Here is a 17,388-nt window from a genome sequence, read left to right as displayed (position 1 = left end):
TATAATTGGTATACATAAACTGCATATAGTGAATGTATGCGTTTGAACAAATGTATACCCTTGTGTTACCATCACCATAATCCAGATGTTAAAATATATCCTTTGCTTCCAAAAGTTTCCTAGGAGGCACTGATGTTTAATCTCAGGCCTAATGGATAAGAAGGAACTAGCCAAGTGAAGTATTTGGGGAAAGCATTCCAACCAGAAGAAATAGCCTGTTTGGGTCCCCAGGCTGGGAAAGAGCTTGGCATATTCTAAGAACAGTCAAAAATCCAGATTAGCCAGGATCATGGTGAGTGAGGGGAGAGTGGCACCAGAGACAGGGTCAGCAAAGGAGGCAGGAGCAGATCATGTGGGACTGTGAAGCCAGGGTAAGAAGTCTGGGATTTATTCCAGGTCCAGTGAAAAGCCACTAAAGGGCTTTAACCAAAAGAATGACATAATCTGATTTTTTGTTTTTACTAGATTCATTACTGTTTGGAGAATGGATTGAAAGAGGGCAAAAGTATAGGGAAGAAGTATAGTTAGAAGGCTATTTAGTATTCTAATCAATAGATGAAGCTGCTTGTGTTGGCACACCTGTAGGCCCAGCCATTGGTGAGGCTGAGGCGAGAGGATTGCTTGAGCCTCAGAAATCCTGGGCTGTAGTACAGTTTGATTGTACCACTTCTTTCCAGCCAAGAGATGATGGTGCCTTGAATTAGGGTGAAAATGGAATTGAAGAGAAGATAATATACTCCAGATATATTTTAGAGATAGAACTGACGGGACCAATTATTATACAGTAAATAGACAGCTAATCCCAGAGTTTGTAATGGGAAAGAGCCAGAAAATAGGCAGTTTGTTTAACTAGACAGACTCACTTCTCACTGACCTTATTTAAGGTAAATTGGCTTAACCCAGAATCTGAATTAAATGAGCTAACCAAGTTTATTAATTGAAAAGTCACCTCCTGATTCCCTTGAAGCACAACATTATCATGCTCATGAAAAACTCCAACAGCAAAAGAGGAGGTACAGATATGAGACTAAGGAGTGTGGTGGAAAATAAACTTTTATCTTAGTAAGACAACAGCATTAGTAATAATATATAACACTTACTGAGCACTTAGTGCTGTTCTATGTACTTTACGTATACTCATTTATTCTTCAATATATGTAAGGTAGCACTATATTATACTCAGCACCCCCATTTTACAGATAAGGAAATTGAGGCATACCAGGCCACATACCTTGTAAGAGGTTGAGTCAGACTTGGAACTCAGTCCATCTCCAGAATCCATGCTCTTAACAGCTACACTCTACTGCCTGTCTGTTAATTGTTCAGAAAGCAAAATCTTTTGCTGTCACCAAATTTGTCTTACTTAATTTTATTCAAATATTCAAGCTATTCCTGGAGTAAGTTCTCAGGCCAATTATTTTAAGCATTCACTATAAAAGGTACATAACCAATAGGCACTGATACCTGGGAAAACTGTTTTAACCAAGAAATTTTAAATTCAATTAACAACTGAGAACGAGTTTACTCACTTTAGTTGACATTTGAATTTCCTCAGATATGAACACCTCTTCAATCTGGACTGCATCTCTGGGAAAATATCCAAACTCCTTTCCTTTCTGTCAAAATGAAGAACAAAGATTATAGAGGAAGAATGATCAAAGCAATAATAATTATTGAACCTAATTTTGTCCCATGTCCTTGGCTTTCATCTACTCTGAATCGCAACCATTGCTTGACTATCAATTTCCATATAAAAGAGAGTGAAATAATATTCTTTTGTTATTCAAAAGAAGAGCATTTATTTAAGGAACAAAGAGCTAAATCATGAAATGTCACTGTTTCAAACTTCAGAAGGAAACCTGTTCCACTTACTCATTTTATTCGTTTTTCTGTTTTTTAACGACCTTTCTTGTCCAGGTCAACTGCATATTTACACTAGTAGACCTGGGATATCAAAAGGCAAGGCAATGGTGGCAGTAGCCAAGCTAGATGGAGTAGTGACATATTCGATGTTTTCAGGATGTTAAAATCAGACAGGCGGTTTAAATTCTGAAGGGCCACAAATGGATTCATCATGATAGTAAAGGTCTACAATCCTCCAGGGAGGATTTGGTTCCATTCTACTTTTCTGGGGCTACCTTGATAACAGAGATCCTCTTAACCCGGTTCAAGCACAGGCAGATTGTGCCCCAAGGGTGAAGGCTTACACATCCACCCTCAGCCCATTTCCTAACCCTGTTAAAGTTTTAAAGAACATATTTCTTTTTGTCCTCTAATCCAGCACCGTTATACCTCAACTGTGATTTGTCCAGCTCTCCAGTTGCTATAACTGTTTGGAAACTGACAGCCTGTGGGTCCACAGTGTGGTTCCTTAAACAGCTAACTGCATGAACTAAACATCAAATGCACAAAACTAAATGTGCCTAAAACTTTACCCTGGCTCCACACATTAAACATTGCTTTTGTATGGAACCATTATTTTCACATATAGTAAATAAAAAAGAATGCTTTCTTTGCCTATTATGACAACTAAGATGTCACTTTTTGTATGGCTGCATTGGATGCCTCCAATGAATTCAAGATATAGATTGTTTTTTAGTTTTTGTTTTTTAGTAGAGACAGAGTCTTGCTCTGTTGCCTAGGCTGGAGTGCAGCAGTGCAATCATAGCTCACTGTAACCTCTAAATCCCAGGTTCAAGCTGTCCTTCCGCCTCAGCCTCCCTCAGCCTACGAAGTAGCTAGGACTACAGACAGGTACCACAACACCCCACTCATTTGTGTGTGTGTGTGTGTGTGTGTGTGTGTGTGTGTGTGTGTGTGTGTGTGTGTATTCTTGCTATGCTGCCCAGGCTGGTCTCGATCTCTTGATCCCAAGTGTTCCTCCTGCCTCAGCTTCCCAAAGCACTGGGATTATAGGCATGAGCCACCACACCTGGCCTTAGACTGGCATTTTAAAGGCACCAGAAGAGTAAGGAAAGTTGGGAACTGCAGAGGCCAGACAAGCAATTCTGGCCAGTGACAATTAGAAGTCCAGTCCTATAGCCCCTGATGGGAAAAGCAGAATTTTTAAATAAAATCTGCTCCTTCAAACAGTGACCACAGAGGCTATACAAACAAAGAGGTCTGGTGCATATGTACTATGGAAGTGATACATGTATCAAGCTGACCATGCTTGTTCAGCTTGGGAGTAAAAGTGCTTATCCTAGCACCTTTTCATTATAAACCATAATGATACAATCAGATATAAACCTTTTTTCAATGAAAAGTATTAATCATTAATTTTCCCATGTTATATATTCAGAGATGATTTAACCTTCTAGGAATTTCAGCACACTAAAGCTTTGGGCCAAATAAAAGGTTCTATCAGCTGGGTTTTTTGTTGTTTGGGGTTTTTTTTTGTTTTTGTTTTTATTTTTGAGACAGCATCTCACTTTGTAACCCAGGCTGGAGTGCAGTGGTGCAATCACGGTTCACTGCAGCCTCTACCTCCGGACCCTAGCGATCCTCCCACTTTAGCCTCTCAAGTAGCTGGGTTTACAGGCATGCACTACTACACCCGGCTAATTTTTATATTTTTAGCAGAGATGAGGTTTTACCATGTTGTCCAGGCTGGTCTCAAACTCCTGGCCTCAAGTGATCTGCCCACTTTAGCTTCCCAAAGTGCTGATATTACAGGCGTGAGCCACCGCGCCTGGCCTGAGCTGTTATTTTTCTCTATAAAAAACTTACACACCGGCCGGGCGCGGTGTCTCACGCTTGTAATCCCAGCACTTTGGGAGGCCAAGGCGGGTGGATCACGAGGTCAGGAGATCGAGACCACGGTGAAACCCCGTCTCTACTAAAAATACAAAAAATTAGCCGGGCGTGGTGGCGGGCGCCTGTAGTCCCAGCTACTCGGGAGGCTGAGGCAGGAGAATGGTGTGAACCCGGGAGGCGGAGCTTGCAGTGAGCCGAGATTGCACCACTGCACTCCAGCCTGGGCGACAGAGCGAGACTCCGTCTCAAAAAAAAAAAAAAAAAAAAAAAAACTTAAACACCTAGGGCCGGGCATGGTGGCTCACGCCTGTAATCCCAGCCTGCTGGGAGGCCCAGGCAGGTGGATCACCTGAGGTCAAGAGTTCCAGATCAGCCTGGCCAACATGGTGAAACCCCGTCACTACTAAAAATACAAAAATTAGCCAGGCGTGGTGGCAGGCACCTGTAATCCCAGATACTCGGGAGGTTGAAGCATGAGCATTGCTTGAACCCGGGAAGCAGAGGTTGCAGTGAGCTGAAATCGCACTACTGCACTCCAGCCTGGGTGACAGAGTGAGACTCTGTCTCAAAAAAAAAACAAAAAACTTATATACCTAGCTTCCCTAGCTACCAACCTTTCTGGGGATCTCTTCAGTAACAACTCAGCCCTTCATTTGCTGAGAAAGACATGTCTTTTAATCTGATTAACTAAAACTTTGCAGTCGCTTTAAAACTTGACCATTGGCAGGGCGCAGTGGCTCATGCCTGTAATCCCAGCTCTTTGGAAGGCCAAGGCGGGTGGATCACCTGAGGTCAGGAGTTTGAGACCAGCCTGACCAACATGGTGAAACCCCATCTCTACTAAAAATACAAAAAGTAGCCGGGCGTGGTGGCACGCGCCTGTAATCCCAGCTACTCGGGAGGCTGAGGCAGGAGAGTTGCTTGAACCTGGGAGGCGGAGGTTGCAGTTAGCAGAGATCGCGCCACTGCACTCCAGCCTGGGCAACAAGAGTGAGACTTTGTCTCAAAAAACAAACAAACAAAAACCTTGACCGTTGGCAGCACTAAGAAATGACTGGGGTTGCCTAGCCATCCCATAATACGAAGTCCCTCCAAATAAATATAAAAATCTAATTTTAAAAACACTGCATGCTATGTAAAAATAAATTCAAAGCATTCTCTCAGCCATTCATCCCAACCATACTGCCTTCCCAAAAAGCCTCTTTTATAGAAATATTGGAACCACCACCGAACATGATCATTTTTGTTTGTTTAAATACGTTAAGGGTTCTTAATATATATACAGTGTTTTGAAATTCTTAACGTTTCTTTAAAGATGAAAAGCAGGTATCCTTGGCCGGGTGCAGTGGCTCACACCTGTAATCCTGGCACTTTGGGAGGCCGAAGCAGGCAGATTACTTTAGCTCAGAAGTTTGTGACCAGCCTGGGCAACAGAGTGAAACGGTGAATACCAAGAATACAAAAATACAAGAATACAAAAATTAGCCAGGTGTGGTGACACACACCTGTAGTCCCAGCTACTCAGGAGGCTGAGGTGGGAGGACAGCTTGAGCTCAGGAGTCGGAAGTTGGAAGTTGTAGTGAGCTGTGATTGCACCACTGCATTCCAGCCTGGGTGACACAGCCAGGCCCTGTTTCCAAAAAAAAGAAAAGAAAAGGAAGGAATCCTTGTGCAAGTTGGTCATTTATTCCGCATTCAATTTTCGAAAGTTGTTACTTACACTTCCTGCCCACAAATCTTCCCTTTCTCCTGCAAGTTTAACATAAACAGATATCTCTTCTCCCTTAGTGAAGTTCAGGTATCGGCAGTCAGGTCCTCTGTAATCTCTCATGGCTGAGACTCTGCTTATTAAAGCTATGTAAAACATGTAAAGAAAAATACACATTTTAAATTAAAATGATATTTCTCCCCCTTTCATCTTGCTCTCCCTCAATCCATCCTATATGTTTCCAAATGCTAATTTCTTTATATCATTTATGGCCTCAAAAACCTACATAGCCTTCCCACTACACGCAGAATCGAGTCTAAGCCTCTGGGCCTGGTATCCAAGGCTGTCCATAACCTGGTCCCCTTTCTCTACTTGAAAGGACCTCTTCCTGTCCCTTCACACAGACTTGGCTACACTCAAGCTTGTTTATCCATTGTCCCTAGAACATATCATTATCATTCTCTAGTCTGTAGGAAAGGACAAAAGATAATCAGTTTTCTTCCTGGCACTTACCATATTCTAGGCATTATGATAAGTGCTCTCATATTTTTATTTTATTAAATCCTCAAAACAGATATATGAGGTAAATAATTTCATCTCAGTCTAATAAATGAGCCTTTAGTGAAGGCTCAGAGAATTGGTCACACAGCCCTAGTGGAGCCCGATTTGCCCTGAGGTCCTTCTCACTGCAAAATCCCCTTCCTTATTCTGAGCTTTTCTTTCTGCCCTTTCCCCAACCTACACACGATTTTGCCCCCTTCATGCTTAAGTCATGTCCTGCTTCCCCTATGAGGCAGCCTGATTATTCCAGCTACTGCGATTGCCCTTTCTCTGAACTTTAATATTACCTATTATCCTTACAAGGCTGCGTCACTATTTACTGTTTCATTTAACCTGTCTTGTCATCTTTCACTACAATTAAATTTTCTGAAGGGAAAGAAACTTATCTTACATCTCATTTTATTCCCCTTAAATGCATAGCCCCTGCCCCCTGCCCAAACCAACACGTAGTAGGCCTGCAATAACCATGAACGAATCACAGCCACATATGCCAGATGCAGCAGTTCAACACATGAAGTAATATACACAGCATATTATCTATTATAATTATACTAACATATGTAAAATAAGATATTTTTATTGTCATGCAATTAAAGTTAAAATAACATTATAAATTTCTATAAATTTGAATGTTCCCTTTTCATGTTCTATGTCTGGCCCTAAGGAAACGAAAATGAGGTTGTAATATAAAGAGGGAAAGAAAGATTTTTTTTTCTTTTTTTTTTGAGACAGAGTCTCACTCTGTCGCCCAGGCTGGAGTGCAGTGGCACGATCTCGGCTCACTGCAAGCTCTGCCTCCCGGGTTCACGCCATTCTCCTGCCTCAGCCTCTCCGAGTAGCTGGGACTACAGGCGCCCGCCACCACGCCTGGCTAATTTTTTGTAGTTTTAGTAGAGACGGGGTTTCACCGTGGTCTCGATCTCCTGACCTCGTGATCCGCCCGCCTCGGCCTCCCAAAGTGCTGGTATTACAAGCATGAGCCACCGCGCCCGGCCTGATTTTTTTTTTTCTTTATATATATTTTTTTGAGGCAGGGTCTTGTTCTGTTGCCCAGTCTAGAGTGCAGTGGCATAATGATAGCTGACTGCAGCCTCCACCTGCCAGGTTTAAGCCATCCTCCCACCTCAGCCTCCCTAGTAGCTGGGACTATAGCTTGTGCCACCATGCCCAGCTAACTTTTTTGATTTTTTGTAGAGATGAGGTCTCACTGTGTTGTCCAGGCTGGTCTCAAACTTCTGGACTCAAGTGACCCTCCCACCTCAGTCTCTCAAAGTGCTGGGATTACAGGTGCAAGCCACCACACCCAGCAAAAGATTATTATGATAATAAAACATCATCTAGTAAACTTCTCTGTATATTACATTATATGTCCAAAAAGTTAAGGAAGAATGTTTACTCAAAATTATTACTTAAAAGTTATTTATGTTTATACTAATAACATTTTTCATTTTTAATTTTCATGTTGCAAATTAGAAGTAATTCTCACAGCTGGGCCTGGTGGCTTATGCCTGCAATCTTAGCACTTTGGGAGGCTGAGGCGGGTGGATTCCTTGAGCTCAGGCTGGGCAACACAGTGAAATCCCATCTCTACTAAAATACAAAAAATTAGCCGGGTGTGGTGGCATGCGCCTATAATCCCAGCAACTAGGGAGGCTGAGACAGGAGAATCACTTGAACCTGGGAGGCAGAAGTTGCAGTGAACCGAGATGGTGCCATCGCACTCCAGCCTAGGTGACAGAGCAAGACTCCATCTCAGAGAAAAAAAAAACAAAAAGGGAGACTTTATTTAAAGCAACTTTTGATTCTGCTGAGAGAGAAAATATATCTATTTATTATAAAATAAAAACAAAAAGAAAAATAACTTATTTAAAGCAACTCTAATATATTGGGATGTAATTTATTTTGCACCATAAAACTAATAACAGAAAATAAGTTCTTTAGCAATGGAATGGAAATTAATTTCCATTTATAGTAAAGAAGGCTTTATATTCAATGATATAAATAAAAAATTTATATTCTAGCCCTGATTTCTGTATTTTTACATAATAAATAACACAGAAATGATTAACATTTGGTAAAGTTTAGAAGACTAAATCATGATGGTTTGAAATAAAAACACTTTTTAGGAACGTCATGAGAATCACAAAGTTCTGAGTGTGAAACAGAAACTAAAAAGTAAAAGGCCTTCATAAGTAAAGGCCTATCAAATTAGCCTGATGTCTTTTTTTATATGAATCAATTAGATTTATCTTTTTTTTTTTAAATGTGCAGCCTTCTGAGCCAGAATAGGCTCAGAGACTCCTAGATTTTTCTTTAAAAATAGTAAAAGAGCTGATTAGTTTTTTAACTTCTGATATATTTGTATAGCAGACTGATTTTTGCTATTTGTATATTTGCATTAAATACTACCACAAAATGCTTTGCTTCCAACATTTCTTTTTTATACCAAGCTATACTTCATAATCCAAATATTTCTCAATGATATCAATACTCATTTTTATCATGCATGACCACAGTAAGATTCTATGTCATTTCAGAGCCTCAGTTTAGGAAGAGAAGAAGCAGGGGAAGCAAACTTACTTTCACATTCCAAGTCACCACATTTTTTAAGGTCTGCCAGCAGTTTTGTACTCTCCAGACACTTTGTCAGAGAAACAGCCAGAAGAAGGATTCTGTGAACGCCAAATTTCGCCATGCTAAAACAAGCAACCGGGAATCCCAAGTGAGGTTTAAGCCAATTGTTCAGGTTGCAGAGATGTGAGCCAAAACAGGAGATATTCTACTCTCTTCACTAACTATAAGAGAAAAAGGATTGAAGTTTTAAAAATCTCTTGATAACTACATTTTTCTATCAGCTTGTTGGTTTAACTTGAGAGACAAACACTGTTTTCAATCTGCAGTGTCAGGTATTCCTGTAATACCTAAGGGTTTAATAATTAACAAGGATTTTTAGTTGGACTAATGTCTTATAAAGGAAGCCCATGTAAAACTGTCTCACTTAAAGGTACCTTGTGTTCAACAGGATAGTTTTTAAGTAGGCCTCCGCAAAAGGGTAGTTACCTGCAAATACTAATTTCAGTGGATAATGTATATAGTTGTGTGCAAAGAGTAATAATTTATGTTAAAAGAATGGCTTTGAAATATGGCGAAAAGTATTTTTAGAAAGATTCCACTTTTATATTTAAAAACCCCTTATTGTTACTATGAAGTTAAAACTTATTTTGTTAAGAACAACAGTTAAAATCTAGTACGTACTTACTATGTTCCAGGTACTGTCTTAAGTAAGTACTTAAATATATGATCTGATATAACCTTCACACCAACTCTCTGAGGTAGGTAATATTATCGTCCCCACTTTTGTATATAAGGAAACTGAGGCACAGAGAGATGGGTTAAATCCCTTACTCAATGGCACATAGTGAGTGGAAAAGAAATGTTAACCTAGGCACGATGAGACCCCATACTTATAACCAACCACTTGTTTTACCACCAAGAATCAAGTCATCTGCCATTGAAAGATGTCACTCTGTCTACAATACTACTCCAGAAACAGCAGGTAGAGTATTACTCCATGCTTTAAAAACTGTGTGCATATTTCTGTAAGTGGACAGAGAATGAAAGAGAGACATCCGAATAAGTGCCCCCCCTACATGGTAGAAGTATATAGCATGATTTCCGGTGGTATTTATTTTCTTCTTTGTAGTTTCCTATTTTGTTTGACTTTTTCTATATTGTTTGGCTTTCTTTTTTAAAAAAGAAAGCTTATATCTTTTTTGGTTTTGTTTTGTTTTTGAGACAGAGTCTTACTCTAGCCCAGGCGGGCTTCCCGGGCTTAAGCAATCCTCCCACCTCCCCTTCCTGAGTAGCTGGACCACAGGCATGCGGGACACAGCTGGCTAATATTTTATTTTTAGTAGAGACGAGGTCTCACTCTGTTGGCCAGGCTGATCTTGAACTCCTGGACTCAAGTGATCCTCCTGCTTCAGCCTCCCAAAGTGCTGGGATTACAAGTATGAGTCACGACACCCGGACCATATATTATTTTAAAATAAAATAAATAAGCTGGGCGCGGTGGCTCACGTCTGTAATCCCAGCACTTTGGGAGGCCGAGGTGGGTGGATCATGAGGTCAGGTGATTGAGAGCATCCTGGCTAACACAGTGAAACCCCCGTCTCTACTAAAAAATACAAAAAATTAGCCAGGGGTGGTGGCGGGCGCCTGTAGTCCCAGCTACTCGGAGAGGCTGAGGCAGGAGAATGGCCTGAACCTGGGAGGCGGAGCTTGTAGTGAGCTGAGATCGCGCCACTGCACTCTAGCCTGGGTGACAGAGCGAGACTCCATCTCAAAAAAATAAATAAATAAAATTTAAAAATAAAAATAAAAAATAAAATAAAATACATCAGCCGGGCCCGGTGGCTCATACCTGTAATCCCAGCACTTTGGAAAGCCAAGGCAGGAGGATCACTTGAGGTCAGGAGTTCAAGACCAGCCTGGCCAACATGGTAAAACCCCATCTCTACTAAAAATACAAAAATCAGCCAGGTGTTGTGGCAGGCACTTGTAATCGCAGCTACTTGGGGGGCTGAGGTAGGAAAATCGCTTGAGCCCAGGAGGCAAAGGTTACAGTGAGCTGAGATTGCGCCACTGCACTCCAGCCTGGGCAACAGAGAGAGAGTCCATCTCAAAAAAATAATAATAATGAAAAAATAAATAAATAATAAAATAAAGCTATGAAAATCCAGTCATTTGAAGGTTGCTGTCACTCAAAAAGGATCAAAATCCCATATTGGAAATTTTTGGGTAAACCTGTAGGTCTCAGTCGATTTTCAAAAGCCATGGTTGTCCAGTTTCATTCTTGGGAAAATATTTGTCTAAGCCCTCCTTTGCTGTACTTTTTCACTGTATTTGGGCATACCAGTGGGCACACAGTTGGTCTTCTGATTCTTAGGTCAGAACCCAGCACTTGTATGATGTCACACTCCCCTCTAGTGCCTGACACAAATAGGACAAATACCCAGCCCCCCAGCAAGCTAAAGTGAAGGAAGGACTTTTGCTTTCAAGATCCTAAGTAAAAGAATTTTGTTTGTTGGTTTGTTTTCAAAAAACAATGATCAGTAGGAAGCCCGCTCTTTCAGAGCTAAGATTTTGATATCCTTCAAAAGAATCTGATAGAGCATGCCTTTCAGGATCGTTTCGCTTGCAACAGAGCACTGCATAGTTGTATGCATACATACACAAAAAGTTGTAGGTTAGGCCAGGTGCCTCACACCTGTAATCCCAACACTTCGGGACACTGAGGCGGGAGGATTGCTTGACCCCAGGAGTTTGAGGCTGAGTGAGCTATTGTCACACCACTGCATGCCACCCTGGGTGACAGAGTGAGACCCTGTCTCTATTTTTTTAGAAAAGATGTAGGTTAGTTTCTTGAGTACCTTTGCAAATCTGCAAGCTGCGTTGTTAAAGACATTTAAAGAAGGATCAGCTCTTCAGCGTCAAAATTTAGCTCAGGGTTATTTACATATTTTATATTACCAAATCCAGTATTAAATCAAGAACATTTAGTAATTAATGTAGTTTAACTCTCCTTGTTTTTGTATTAAATATTAAAGACAATGTAAAGAATTTATGGATAAATTCAGAAGTAATTGACTTAATCATGTTCTAAGTTAAGAACAGCAAGAGCCCAGCAAAATCTAAATTTGGTATTCATTGGCCTGAGGAAGATTTCAGTCAAGAAAAATTTTTGCCTAAGATGCCGGTCTGGAGAGATTTGCTCCTACTAGAAATGCTTCCACACTCGTGCTACTTAATGCACTCAGATGATCTCATTTTATGTTCAGATCATTATTTAAGTTATAATTTAACAAGATATCTGAAAATGTGGTAGCACAATGTTAATGAACTGTCTCTAACAAAGCTGGATGAGGAGATGGCACGTGAAAGGGACAAGAGCATTTGGTTAAAAGAAACCAAAGTGTGACTTTCACTGTGAAAAATAGTCATATTAACTTAGCCAGATAGTATCTAATTGCTGATGCATTTTGCAGAATTTATCAAATTCATCAAATGTAATGCTGAATGTTAATACTGAGGAGGGCGTCATGGTAACACAACTCAGCCAGGAATACTGATTTGGAAGGCCTATACTATTCTTCACAAACCATATGGGAAGTAAGAGTACTTACTGCATAATGCCAAAGAATGAATCATCAGCCAGCCATGGTGGCTCATGCCTGTAACCCCAGCACTTTGAGAGGCCAAAGCAGGAGAATCACTTGAGCCCAGGATTTTGAGACCAGCCTGGGCAGCCTGAGCAACATAGGGAGATCACATCTCTACAAAAAAAGAAAGATTAAATGAGCCAGACATAGTGGCACATGCTGTAGTCCTAGCTACCTGGGAGGCTAAGGCAGCAGGATCTCTTGAATCCAGCGGTTCAAAACTGCAGTGAGTTATGACTGTGTCACTGCACTCCAGCCTGGGTGACAGAGCGAGAGTCTGTCTCAAAAATAATAAAAATCATAATAATAATAATGAACCCTCAAAGCCACATATATTCAGTACCTAGAGATAGAATCACAGAGCAACCCTTTCCACGAGAATACAAAGACAGAATCATGAATGCTGCCCTTCTACTGCTTGGTGATGTTATTTCTGATACTATATATATAGTACAGTCTTCTCTCTTAGTATCTCAGATTTCCTAAAGTGGGAACATATTTCCTCCAACATGTGCCTGTTACTCTGGTAATTTATAAGACACCAAAATTTAATTAGAAGGTACTAGGGGCCGGGCGCGGTGGCTCACGCTTATAATCCCAGCACTTTGGGAGGCCGAGGCGGGCGGATCACGAGGTCAGGAGATCGAGACCACGGTGAAACCCCGTCTCTACTAAAAATACAAAAAATTAGCCGGGCGTGGTGGTGGGCGCCTGTAGTCCCAGCTACTCGGAGAGGCTGAGGCAGGAGAATGGCGTGAACCCGGGAGGCGGAGCTTGCAGTGAGCCGAGATCGGGCCACCGCACTCCAGCCTGGGTGACAGAGCAAGACTCCTTCTCAAAAAAAAAAAAAAAAAGAAGGTACTAGGATAAGGAGAACTGATTAATCTAGAGGGATTTTACCATGGATGAGGGTAGAGCCTTTGGAAATAGTTCCATGGTATGATGTGTGTGCAGTGAGAGACAAGACCCAGGAGAGATTAAGATTTTAGACTCGTGGGGAAGACGTGGAGATGGCCCTCCACATCCGCTCTCCAAGATGGGACTTTCTGCCCACCTACAGGGAGTACAGTCAGTAAACAGCCTCCACTGGCAGCTATGTCGGGGCCTGCCTCAGCTGCAGAGACCTATGCCAGCAACTGGAGAGACAAATACCCAGCTCCTGAGCAAGCTAAAGTGAAGGAAGGACTTTTGCTTTCAAGGTCCTAAGCAAAGGAAGTTTGTTTGTTTTCCAAAAACAACGATCGGTAGAAAGCCTTCTCTCTCAGAGCTAAGATTTTTATATTCTTCAAAAAATCTAATAGAGCCTGCATTTCAGGATCATTTGGCATATGACCTTACCCAAGATCACCCCTTCTGGGGTGATCCAGTGAATCTAGTGAATAAACAAGAGAGTACAAAGGCAGAGTCATTTCAGCCTCATGTGGGACAACCTGATGGGCATTTCTCACCTAGAGCTTCCTGTTGGGTTGACTGAGTCTTTGCAGGGCCTGCATTGCAGTTTGACTTCCCGCTCTGCCCAATCCTGCTTTCTGCCACTTCCTTTCATAGGTTTGATTTTTGAACCCCAAACTCTATCTAATAGGAGTTGAAGCAAGGGCACAGACAGGAGGAACCCAATCATGCAGGGACTTTTTGCTGTGGAAGTGTGGAGTGTGAGTTTTATTCTAAGTACAATGGGAAGCCATAGGAAGTTTTAAGGAAGAGAGTAATATGATTTGTGTTTTTATCATATAACTTTTTTTTTTTTTGCTTTGGTTACTCCTACTTATTCTTTAGGTGTCTTAGGTTCTTAGGTTAAATTATTTAATAAATAGGGCAGGGCGTGGTGGCTCACGCCTGTAATCTCAGCACTTTGGGAGGCCAAGCCAGGTGGATCACGAGGTCAGCAGTTTGAGACCAGCCTGACCAACATGGTGAAACCCTGTCTCCACTAAAAATACAAAAAAATTAGCTGGGCATGGTGGTGGGAGCCTGTAATTCCAGCAACTTGGGAGGCTGAGGCAGGAGAATTGCTTGAAACTGGAAGGCGGAGGTTGCAGTGAAGTGAGATTGCGCCACTGCACTCTAGACTGGGCAATAAGAGCAAAACTCTGTCTCCAAAAAAAAAAAATTACTTAATACATATATCACTCAATAATTTTTTACTGAATGAATGAATACATGCATGAACGAATAAATGAGGTGATTCCTTTTCAAGAAGTCATACCTCATGACTAAAGGAAATTCTGTACTGAGTTGTGTAGCTCAACTGCTCTCTCTCTCGTTTCAAAAAAAATTCGCCTACTCTGCTGCCTGCCATCGCTGCCCGAGCCCGACGCTATGTCCAGCAAAGGCTCCGTGGTTCTGGCCTACAGTGGCGGCCTGGACACCTCGTGCATCCTCGTGTGGCTGAAGGAACAAGGCTATGACGTCATTGCCTATCTGGCCAACGTTGGCCAGAAGGAAGACTTCGAGGAAGCCAGGAAGAAGGCACTGAAGCTTGGGGCCAAAAAGGTATTCATTGAGAATGTCAGCAGGGAGTTTGTGGAGGAGTTCATCTGGCCGGCCATCCAGTCCAGCGCACTGTATGAGGACCGCTACCTCCTGGGCACCTCTCTCGCCAGGCCTAGCATCGCCCGCAAACAAGTGGAAATCGCCCAGCGGGAGGGGGCCAAGTATGTGTCCCACGGCGCCACGGGAAAGGGGAACGATCAGGTCCGGTGTGAGCTTACCTGCTACTCGCTGGCCGCCCAGACAAAGGTCTTTGCTCTTTGGAGGATGCCCGAATTCTACAACCGGGTCAAAGGCCGCAATGACCTGATGGAATACGCAAAGCAACACGGGATTACCATCCCGGTCACTCCCAAGAACCCCTGGAGCATGGATGAGAACCTCATGCACATCAGCTACGAGGCTGGAATCCTGGACAACGCCAAGAACCAAGCGACTACAGGTCTCTACACGAAGACCCAGGACCCAGCCAAAGCCCCCAACACCCCCGACATTCTCGAGATCGAGTTCAAAAAAGGGGTCCCTGTGAAGGTGACCAACGTCAAGGATGGCACCACCCACCAGACCTCCTTGGAGCTCTTCATGTACCTGAACGAAGCCGGGGGCAAGCACGGCGTGGGCTGTATTGACATCGTGGAGAACCGCTTCATTGGAATGAAGTCCCGAGGTATCTACGAGACCCCAGCAGGCACCATCCTTTACCATGCTCATTTAGACACCGAGGACTTCACCATGGACCGGGAAGTGCGCAAAATCAAACAAGGCCTGGGCTTGAAATTTGCTGAGCTGGTGTATACTGGTTTCTGGCACAGCCCTGAGTGTGAATTTGTCCGCCACTGCATTGCCAAGTCCCAGGAGCGAGTGGAAGGGAAAGTGCAGGTGTCCGTTCTCAAGGGTCAGGTGTACATTATCGGCCGGGAGTCCCCACTGTCTCTCTACAACGAGGAGCTGGTAAGCATGAACGTGCAGGGTGATTATGAACAAACCGATGCCACCGGGTTCATCAACATCAATTCCCTCAGGTTGAAGGAATATCATCGTCTCCAGAGCAAGGTCACTGCCAAAGAGACCCCTGTACAATGAGGAGCTGGGGCCTCCTCAATTTGCAGATCCCCCAAGTACAGGCGCTAATTGTTGTGATAATTTGTAATTGTGACTTGTTCTCCCCGGCTAGCAGCATAGTGGGGCTGCCAGGCCCCAGCTTTTTTCCCTGGTCCCCCTGAAGCCTGCAAACATTGTCATCGAAGGGAAGGGTGGGGGGCAGCTGCGGTGGGGAGCTATAAAATGACAATTAAAAGATAAAAAAAATTCTATTGTATCTTTCGATTAATCTCAGCTCACTGCAACCTTCTCCTCTGGAGTTCAAGCAATTCTCCTGCCTCAGCCTCCTGAGTAGCTGAGACTATAGGCAGATGCCACCATGTCCAGATTATTTTTATTTTAGCGGAGATGGAGTTTCACCATGTTGGCCAGGCTGGTCTTGAACTCCTGACCTCAATTGATCCACCTGCCTCGGCCTCCCAAAGTGCTGGGATTACAGGCGTGAGTCACTGTGGCTGGCCCAAAGTCATTTTAAAGTTAACATTTAAGTTGAAAACATATCTGAATTATGCGGAGAATTCTTACTTTGCTGATTCTCTTCATGAGGCTTATCAATCCTTTAGCAGAATAGAAATAATATATAAGATCATTGAAAGCAAAATAAACATATTTGTTTCTTCACCTCTGCAAGATAATGCTCCAATAAAGGTTACCTTTGAGCCTTTCCACCAGTTCAAAAGCGAGAAAGCTTAAATAGATATATCTTGGTGGCTTTTTGTCATTAGTGAAGAATCAGATCAATCACATGAATCTAATATTGAGGGTACAAAAAAATGCAAAATAAAAACAAATTATTAGAAGCCTCAAATGTGATAAAATACATTTAAAAACAAAGCAACTGCTTTTTAAAATGTTATTTCTCATGAAAATAATTTCCATGACTCATTCTGGTCCTAATACATTGCCAGATAACTGTCTGTCTGCTTTTATGTAACTGTCCTCCAACTAGGCTTCTCCTAATGAAGTGATGGCAGAGAGGGACAGTGGGCAGGGAAGACAAGAGCATGAGGAAGAGAAGAGAGAAGAGGAAGGTGAGGAAGGGAGGAACAACAGAAGCCTCAGTCTCTGCAGCCTCCGGTGAGGGCGGAATGAGGTGGGAGGGTACAGTGGGGCTCTGGACTGTGACTACTGGCTTCACCTCCCCAGGTGGCTTCATGGAGCAGACGAGAAGGGAGATGGAGTGGATTCAGCAGGTGGTGCTCTTATTCAAGCACTCATGGTTATTAATATCTTCCATTAAACCTATGTCCAGAGGATAACACTCAATGACCCACTAGACACAAGCCTACCTAGTTTCAAAAGCAACGACAAAATGTACCCTCTGACTAACCTCAAATATAAGCGTGACATCATTTTTAAATGAGGTAATAGGCTTTATCATCTCCTTTCTTATGTTGCAACAGCACACAATATTTCTCAGTTTTAATTCTTTTTTGTCACAAGTGTGTGATATTTTAATTCATTAAACTCTTACTGATTAACAAGATACTACTGATGGGCCGGGGCGTGGTGGCTCATGCCTGTAATCCCAGCACTTTGGGAGGCCGAGGC

The 17,388-nt window shown here is 42.5% G+C and overlaps 2 protein-coding genes across 5 annotated transcripts in view; one reads left to right on the top strand and one right to left on the bottom strand.

Moving 5' to 3' along the window:
- Window positions 1-14,985, bottom strand: part of MIA2 (MIA SH3 domain ER export factor 2) — a 122,470-nt gene extending 107,485 nt beyond the window's left edge. For 3 of the 4 annotated variants that reach the window (XM_032179586.2, XM_058429481.1, XM_058429483.1), the window contains exons 1-3: window positions 8,606-8,916; window positions 5,477-5,610; window positions 1,530-1,616 (exon numbers count right to left, since the gene is read on the bottom strand). In XM_032179586.2, the coding sequence (XP_032035477.1) occupies window positions 1,530-1,616; window positions 5,477-5,610; window positions 8,606-8,720 (336 nt within the window). In that variant the 5' untranslated portion in view covers window positions 8,721-8,916. Of the gene's footprint in view, window positions 1-1,529; window positions 1,617-5,476; window positions 5,611-8,605; window positions 8,917-12,210; window positions 12,361-14,957 lie in introns of those variants that run through there. The other variant, XM_058429482.1, reaches the window with a different exon arrangement.
- LOC116484768 (argininosuccinate synthase-like) lies at window positions 14,552-15,955 on the top strand. Its single transcript, XM_032753715.2, has one exon. The coding sequence runs from the start codon at window positions 14,566-14,568 to the stop codon at window positions 15,817-15,819; it is 1,254 nt and encodes a 417-aa protein (XP_032609606.1). The 5' UTR covers window positions 14,552-14,565; the 3' UTR covers window positions 15,820-15,955.
- Window positions 15,956-17,388: the final 1,433 nt, after the last annotated feature.

The sequence above is a fragment of the Hylobates moloch genome, unplaced genomic scaffold (assembly GCF_009828535.3).
Source record: "Hylobates moloch isolate HMO894 unplaced genomic scaffold, HMol_V3 SCAFFOLD_16, whole genome shotgun sequence".
Lineage (NCBI taxonomy): Eukaryota > Metazoa > Chordata > Mammalia > Primates > Hylobatidae > Hylobates > Hylobates moloch.
The sequence above is the reverse complement of the archived record's forward strand: the minus strand, read 5'-3'. Positions and strand labels throughout refer to the sequence as shown.

What these genes read in the sequence shown, in the direction of transcription:
- LOC116484768 (XM_032753715.2), top strand. Translation starts at nt 14,566, where the DNA reads ATGTCCAGCAAAGGCTCCGTGGTTCTGGCCTACAGTGGCGGCCTGGAC.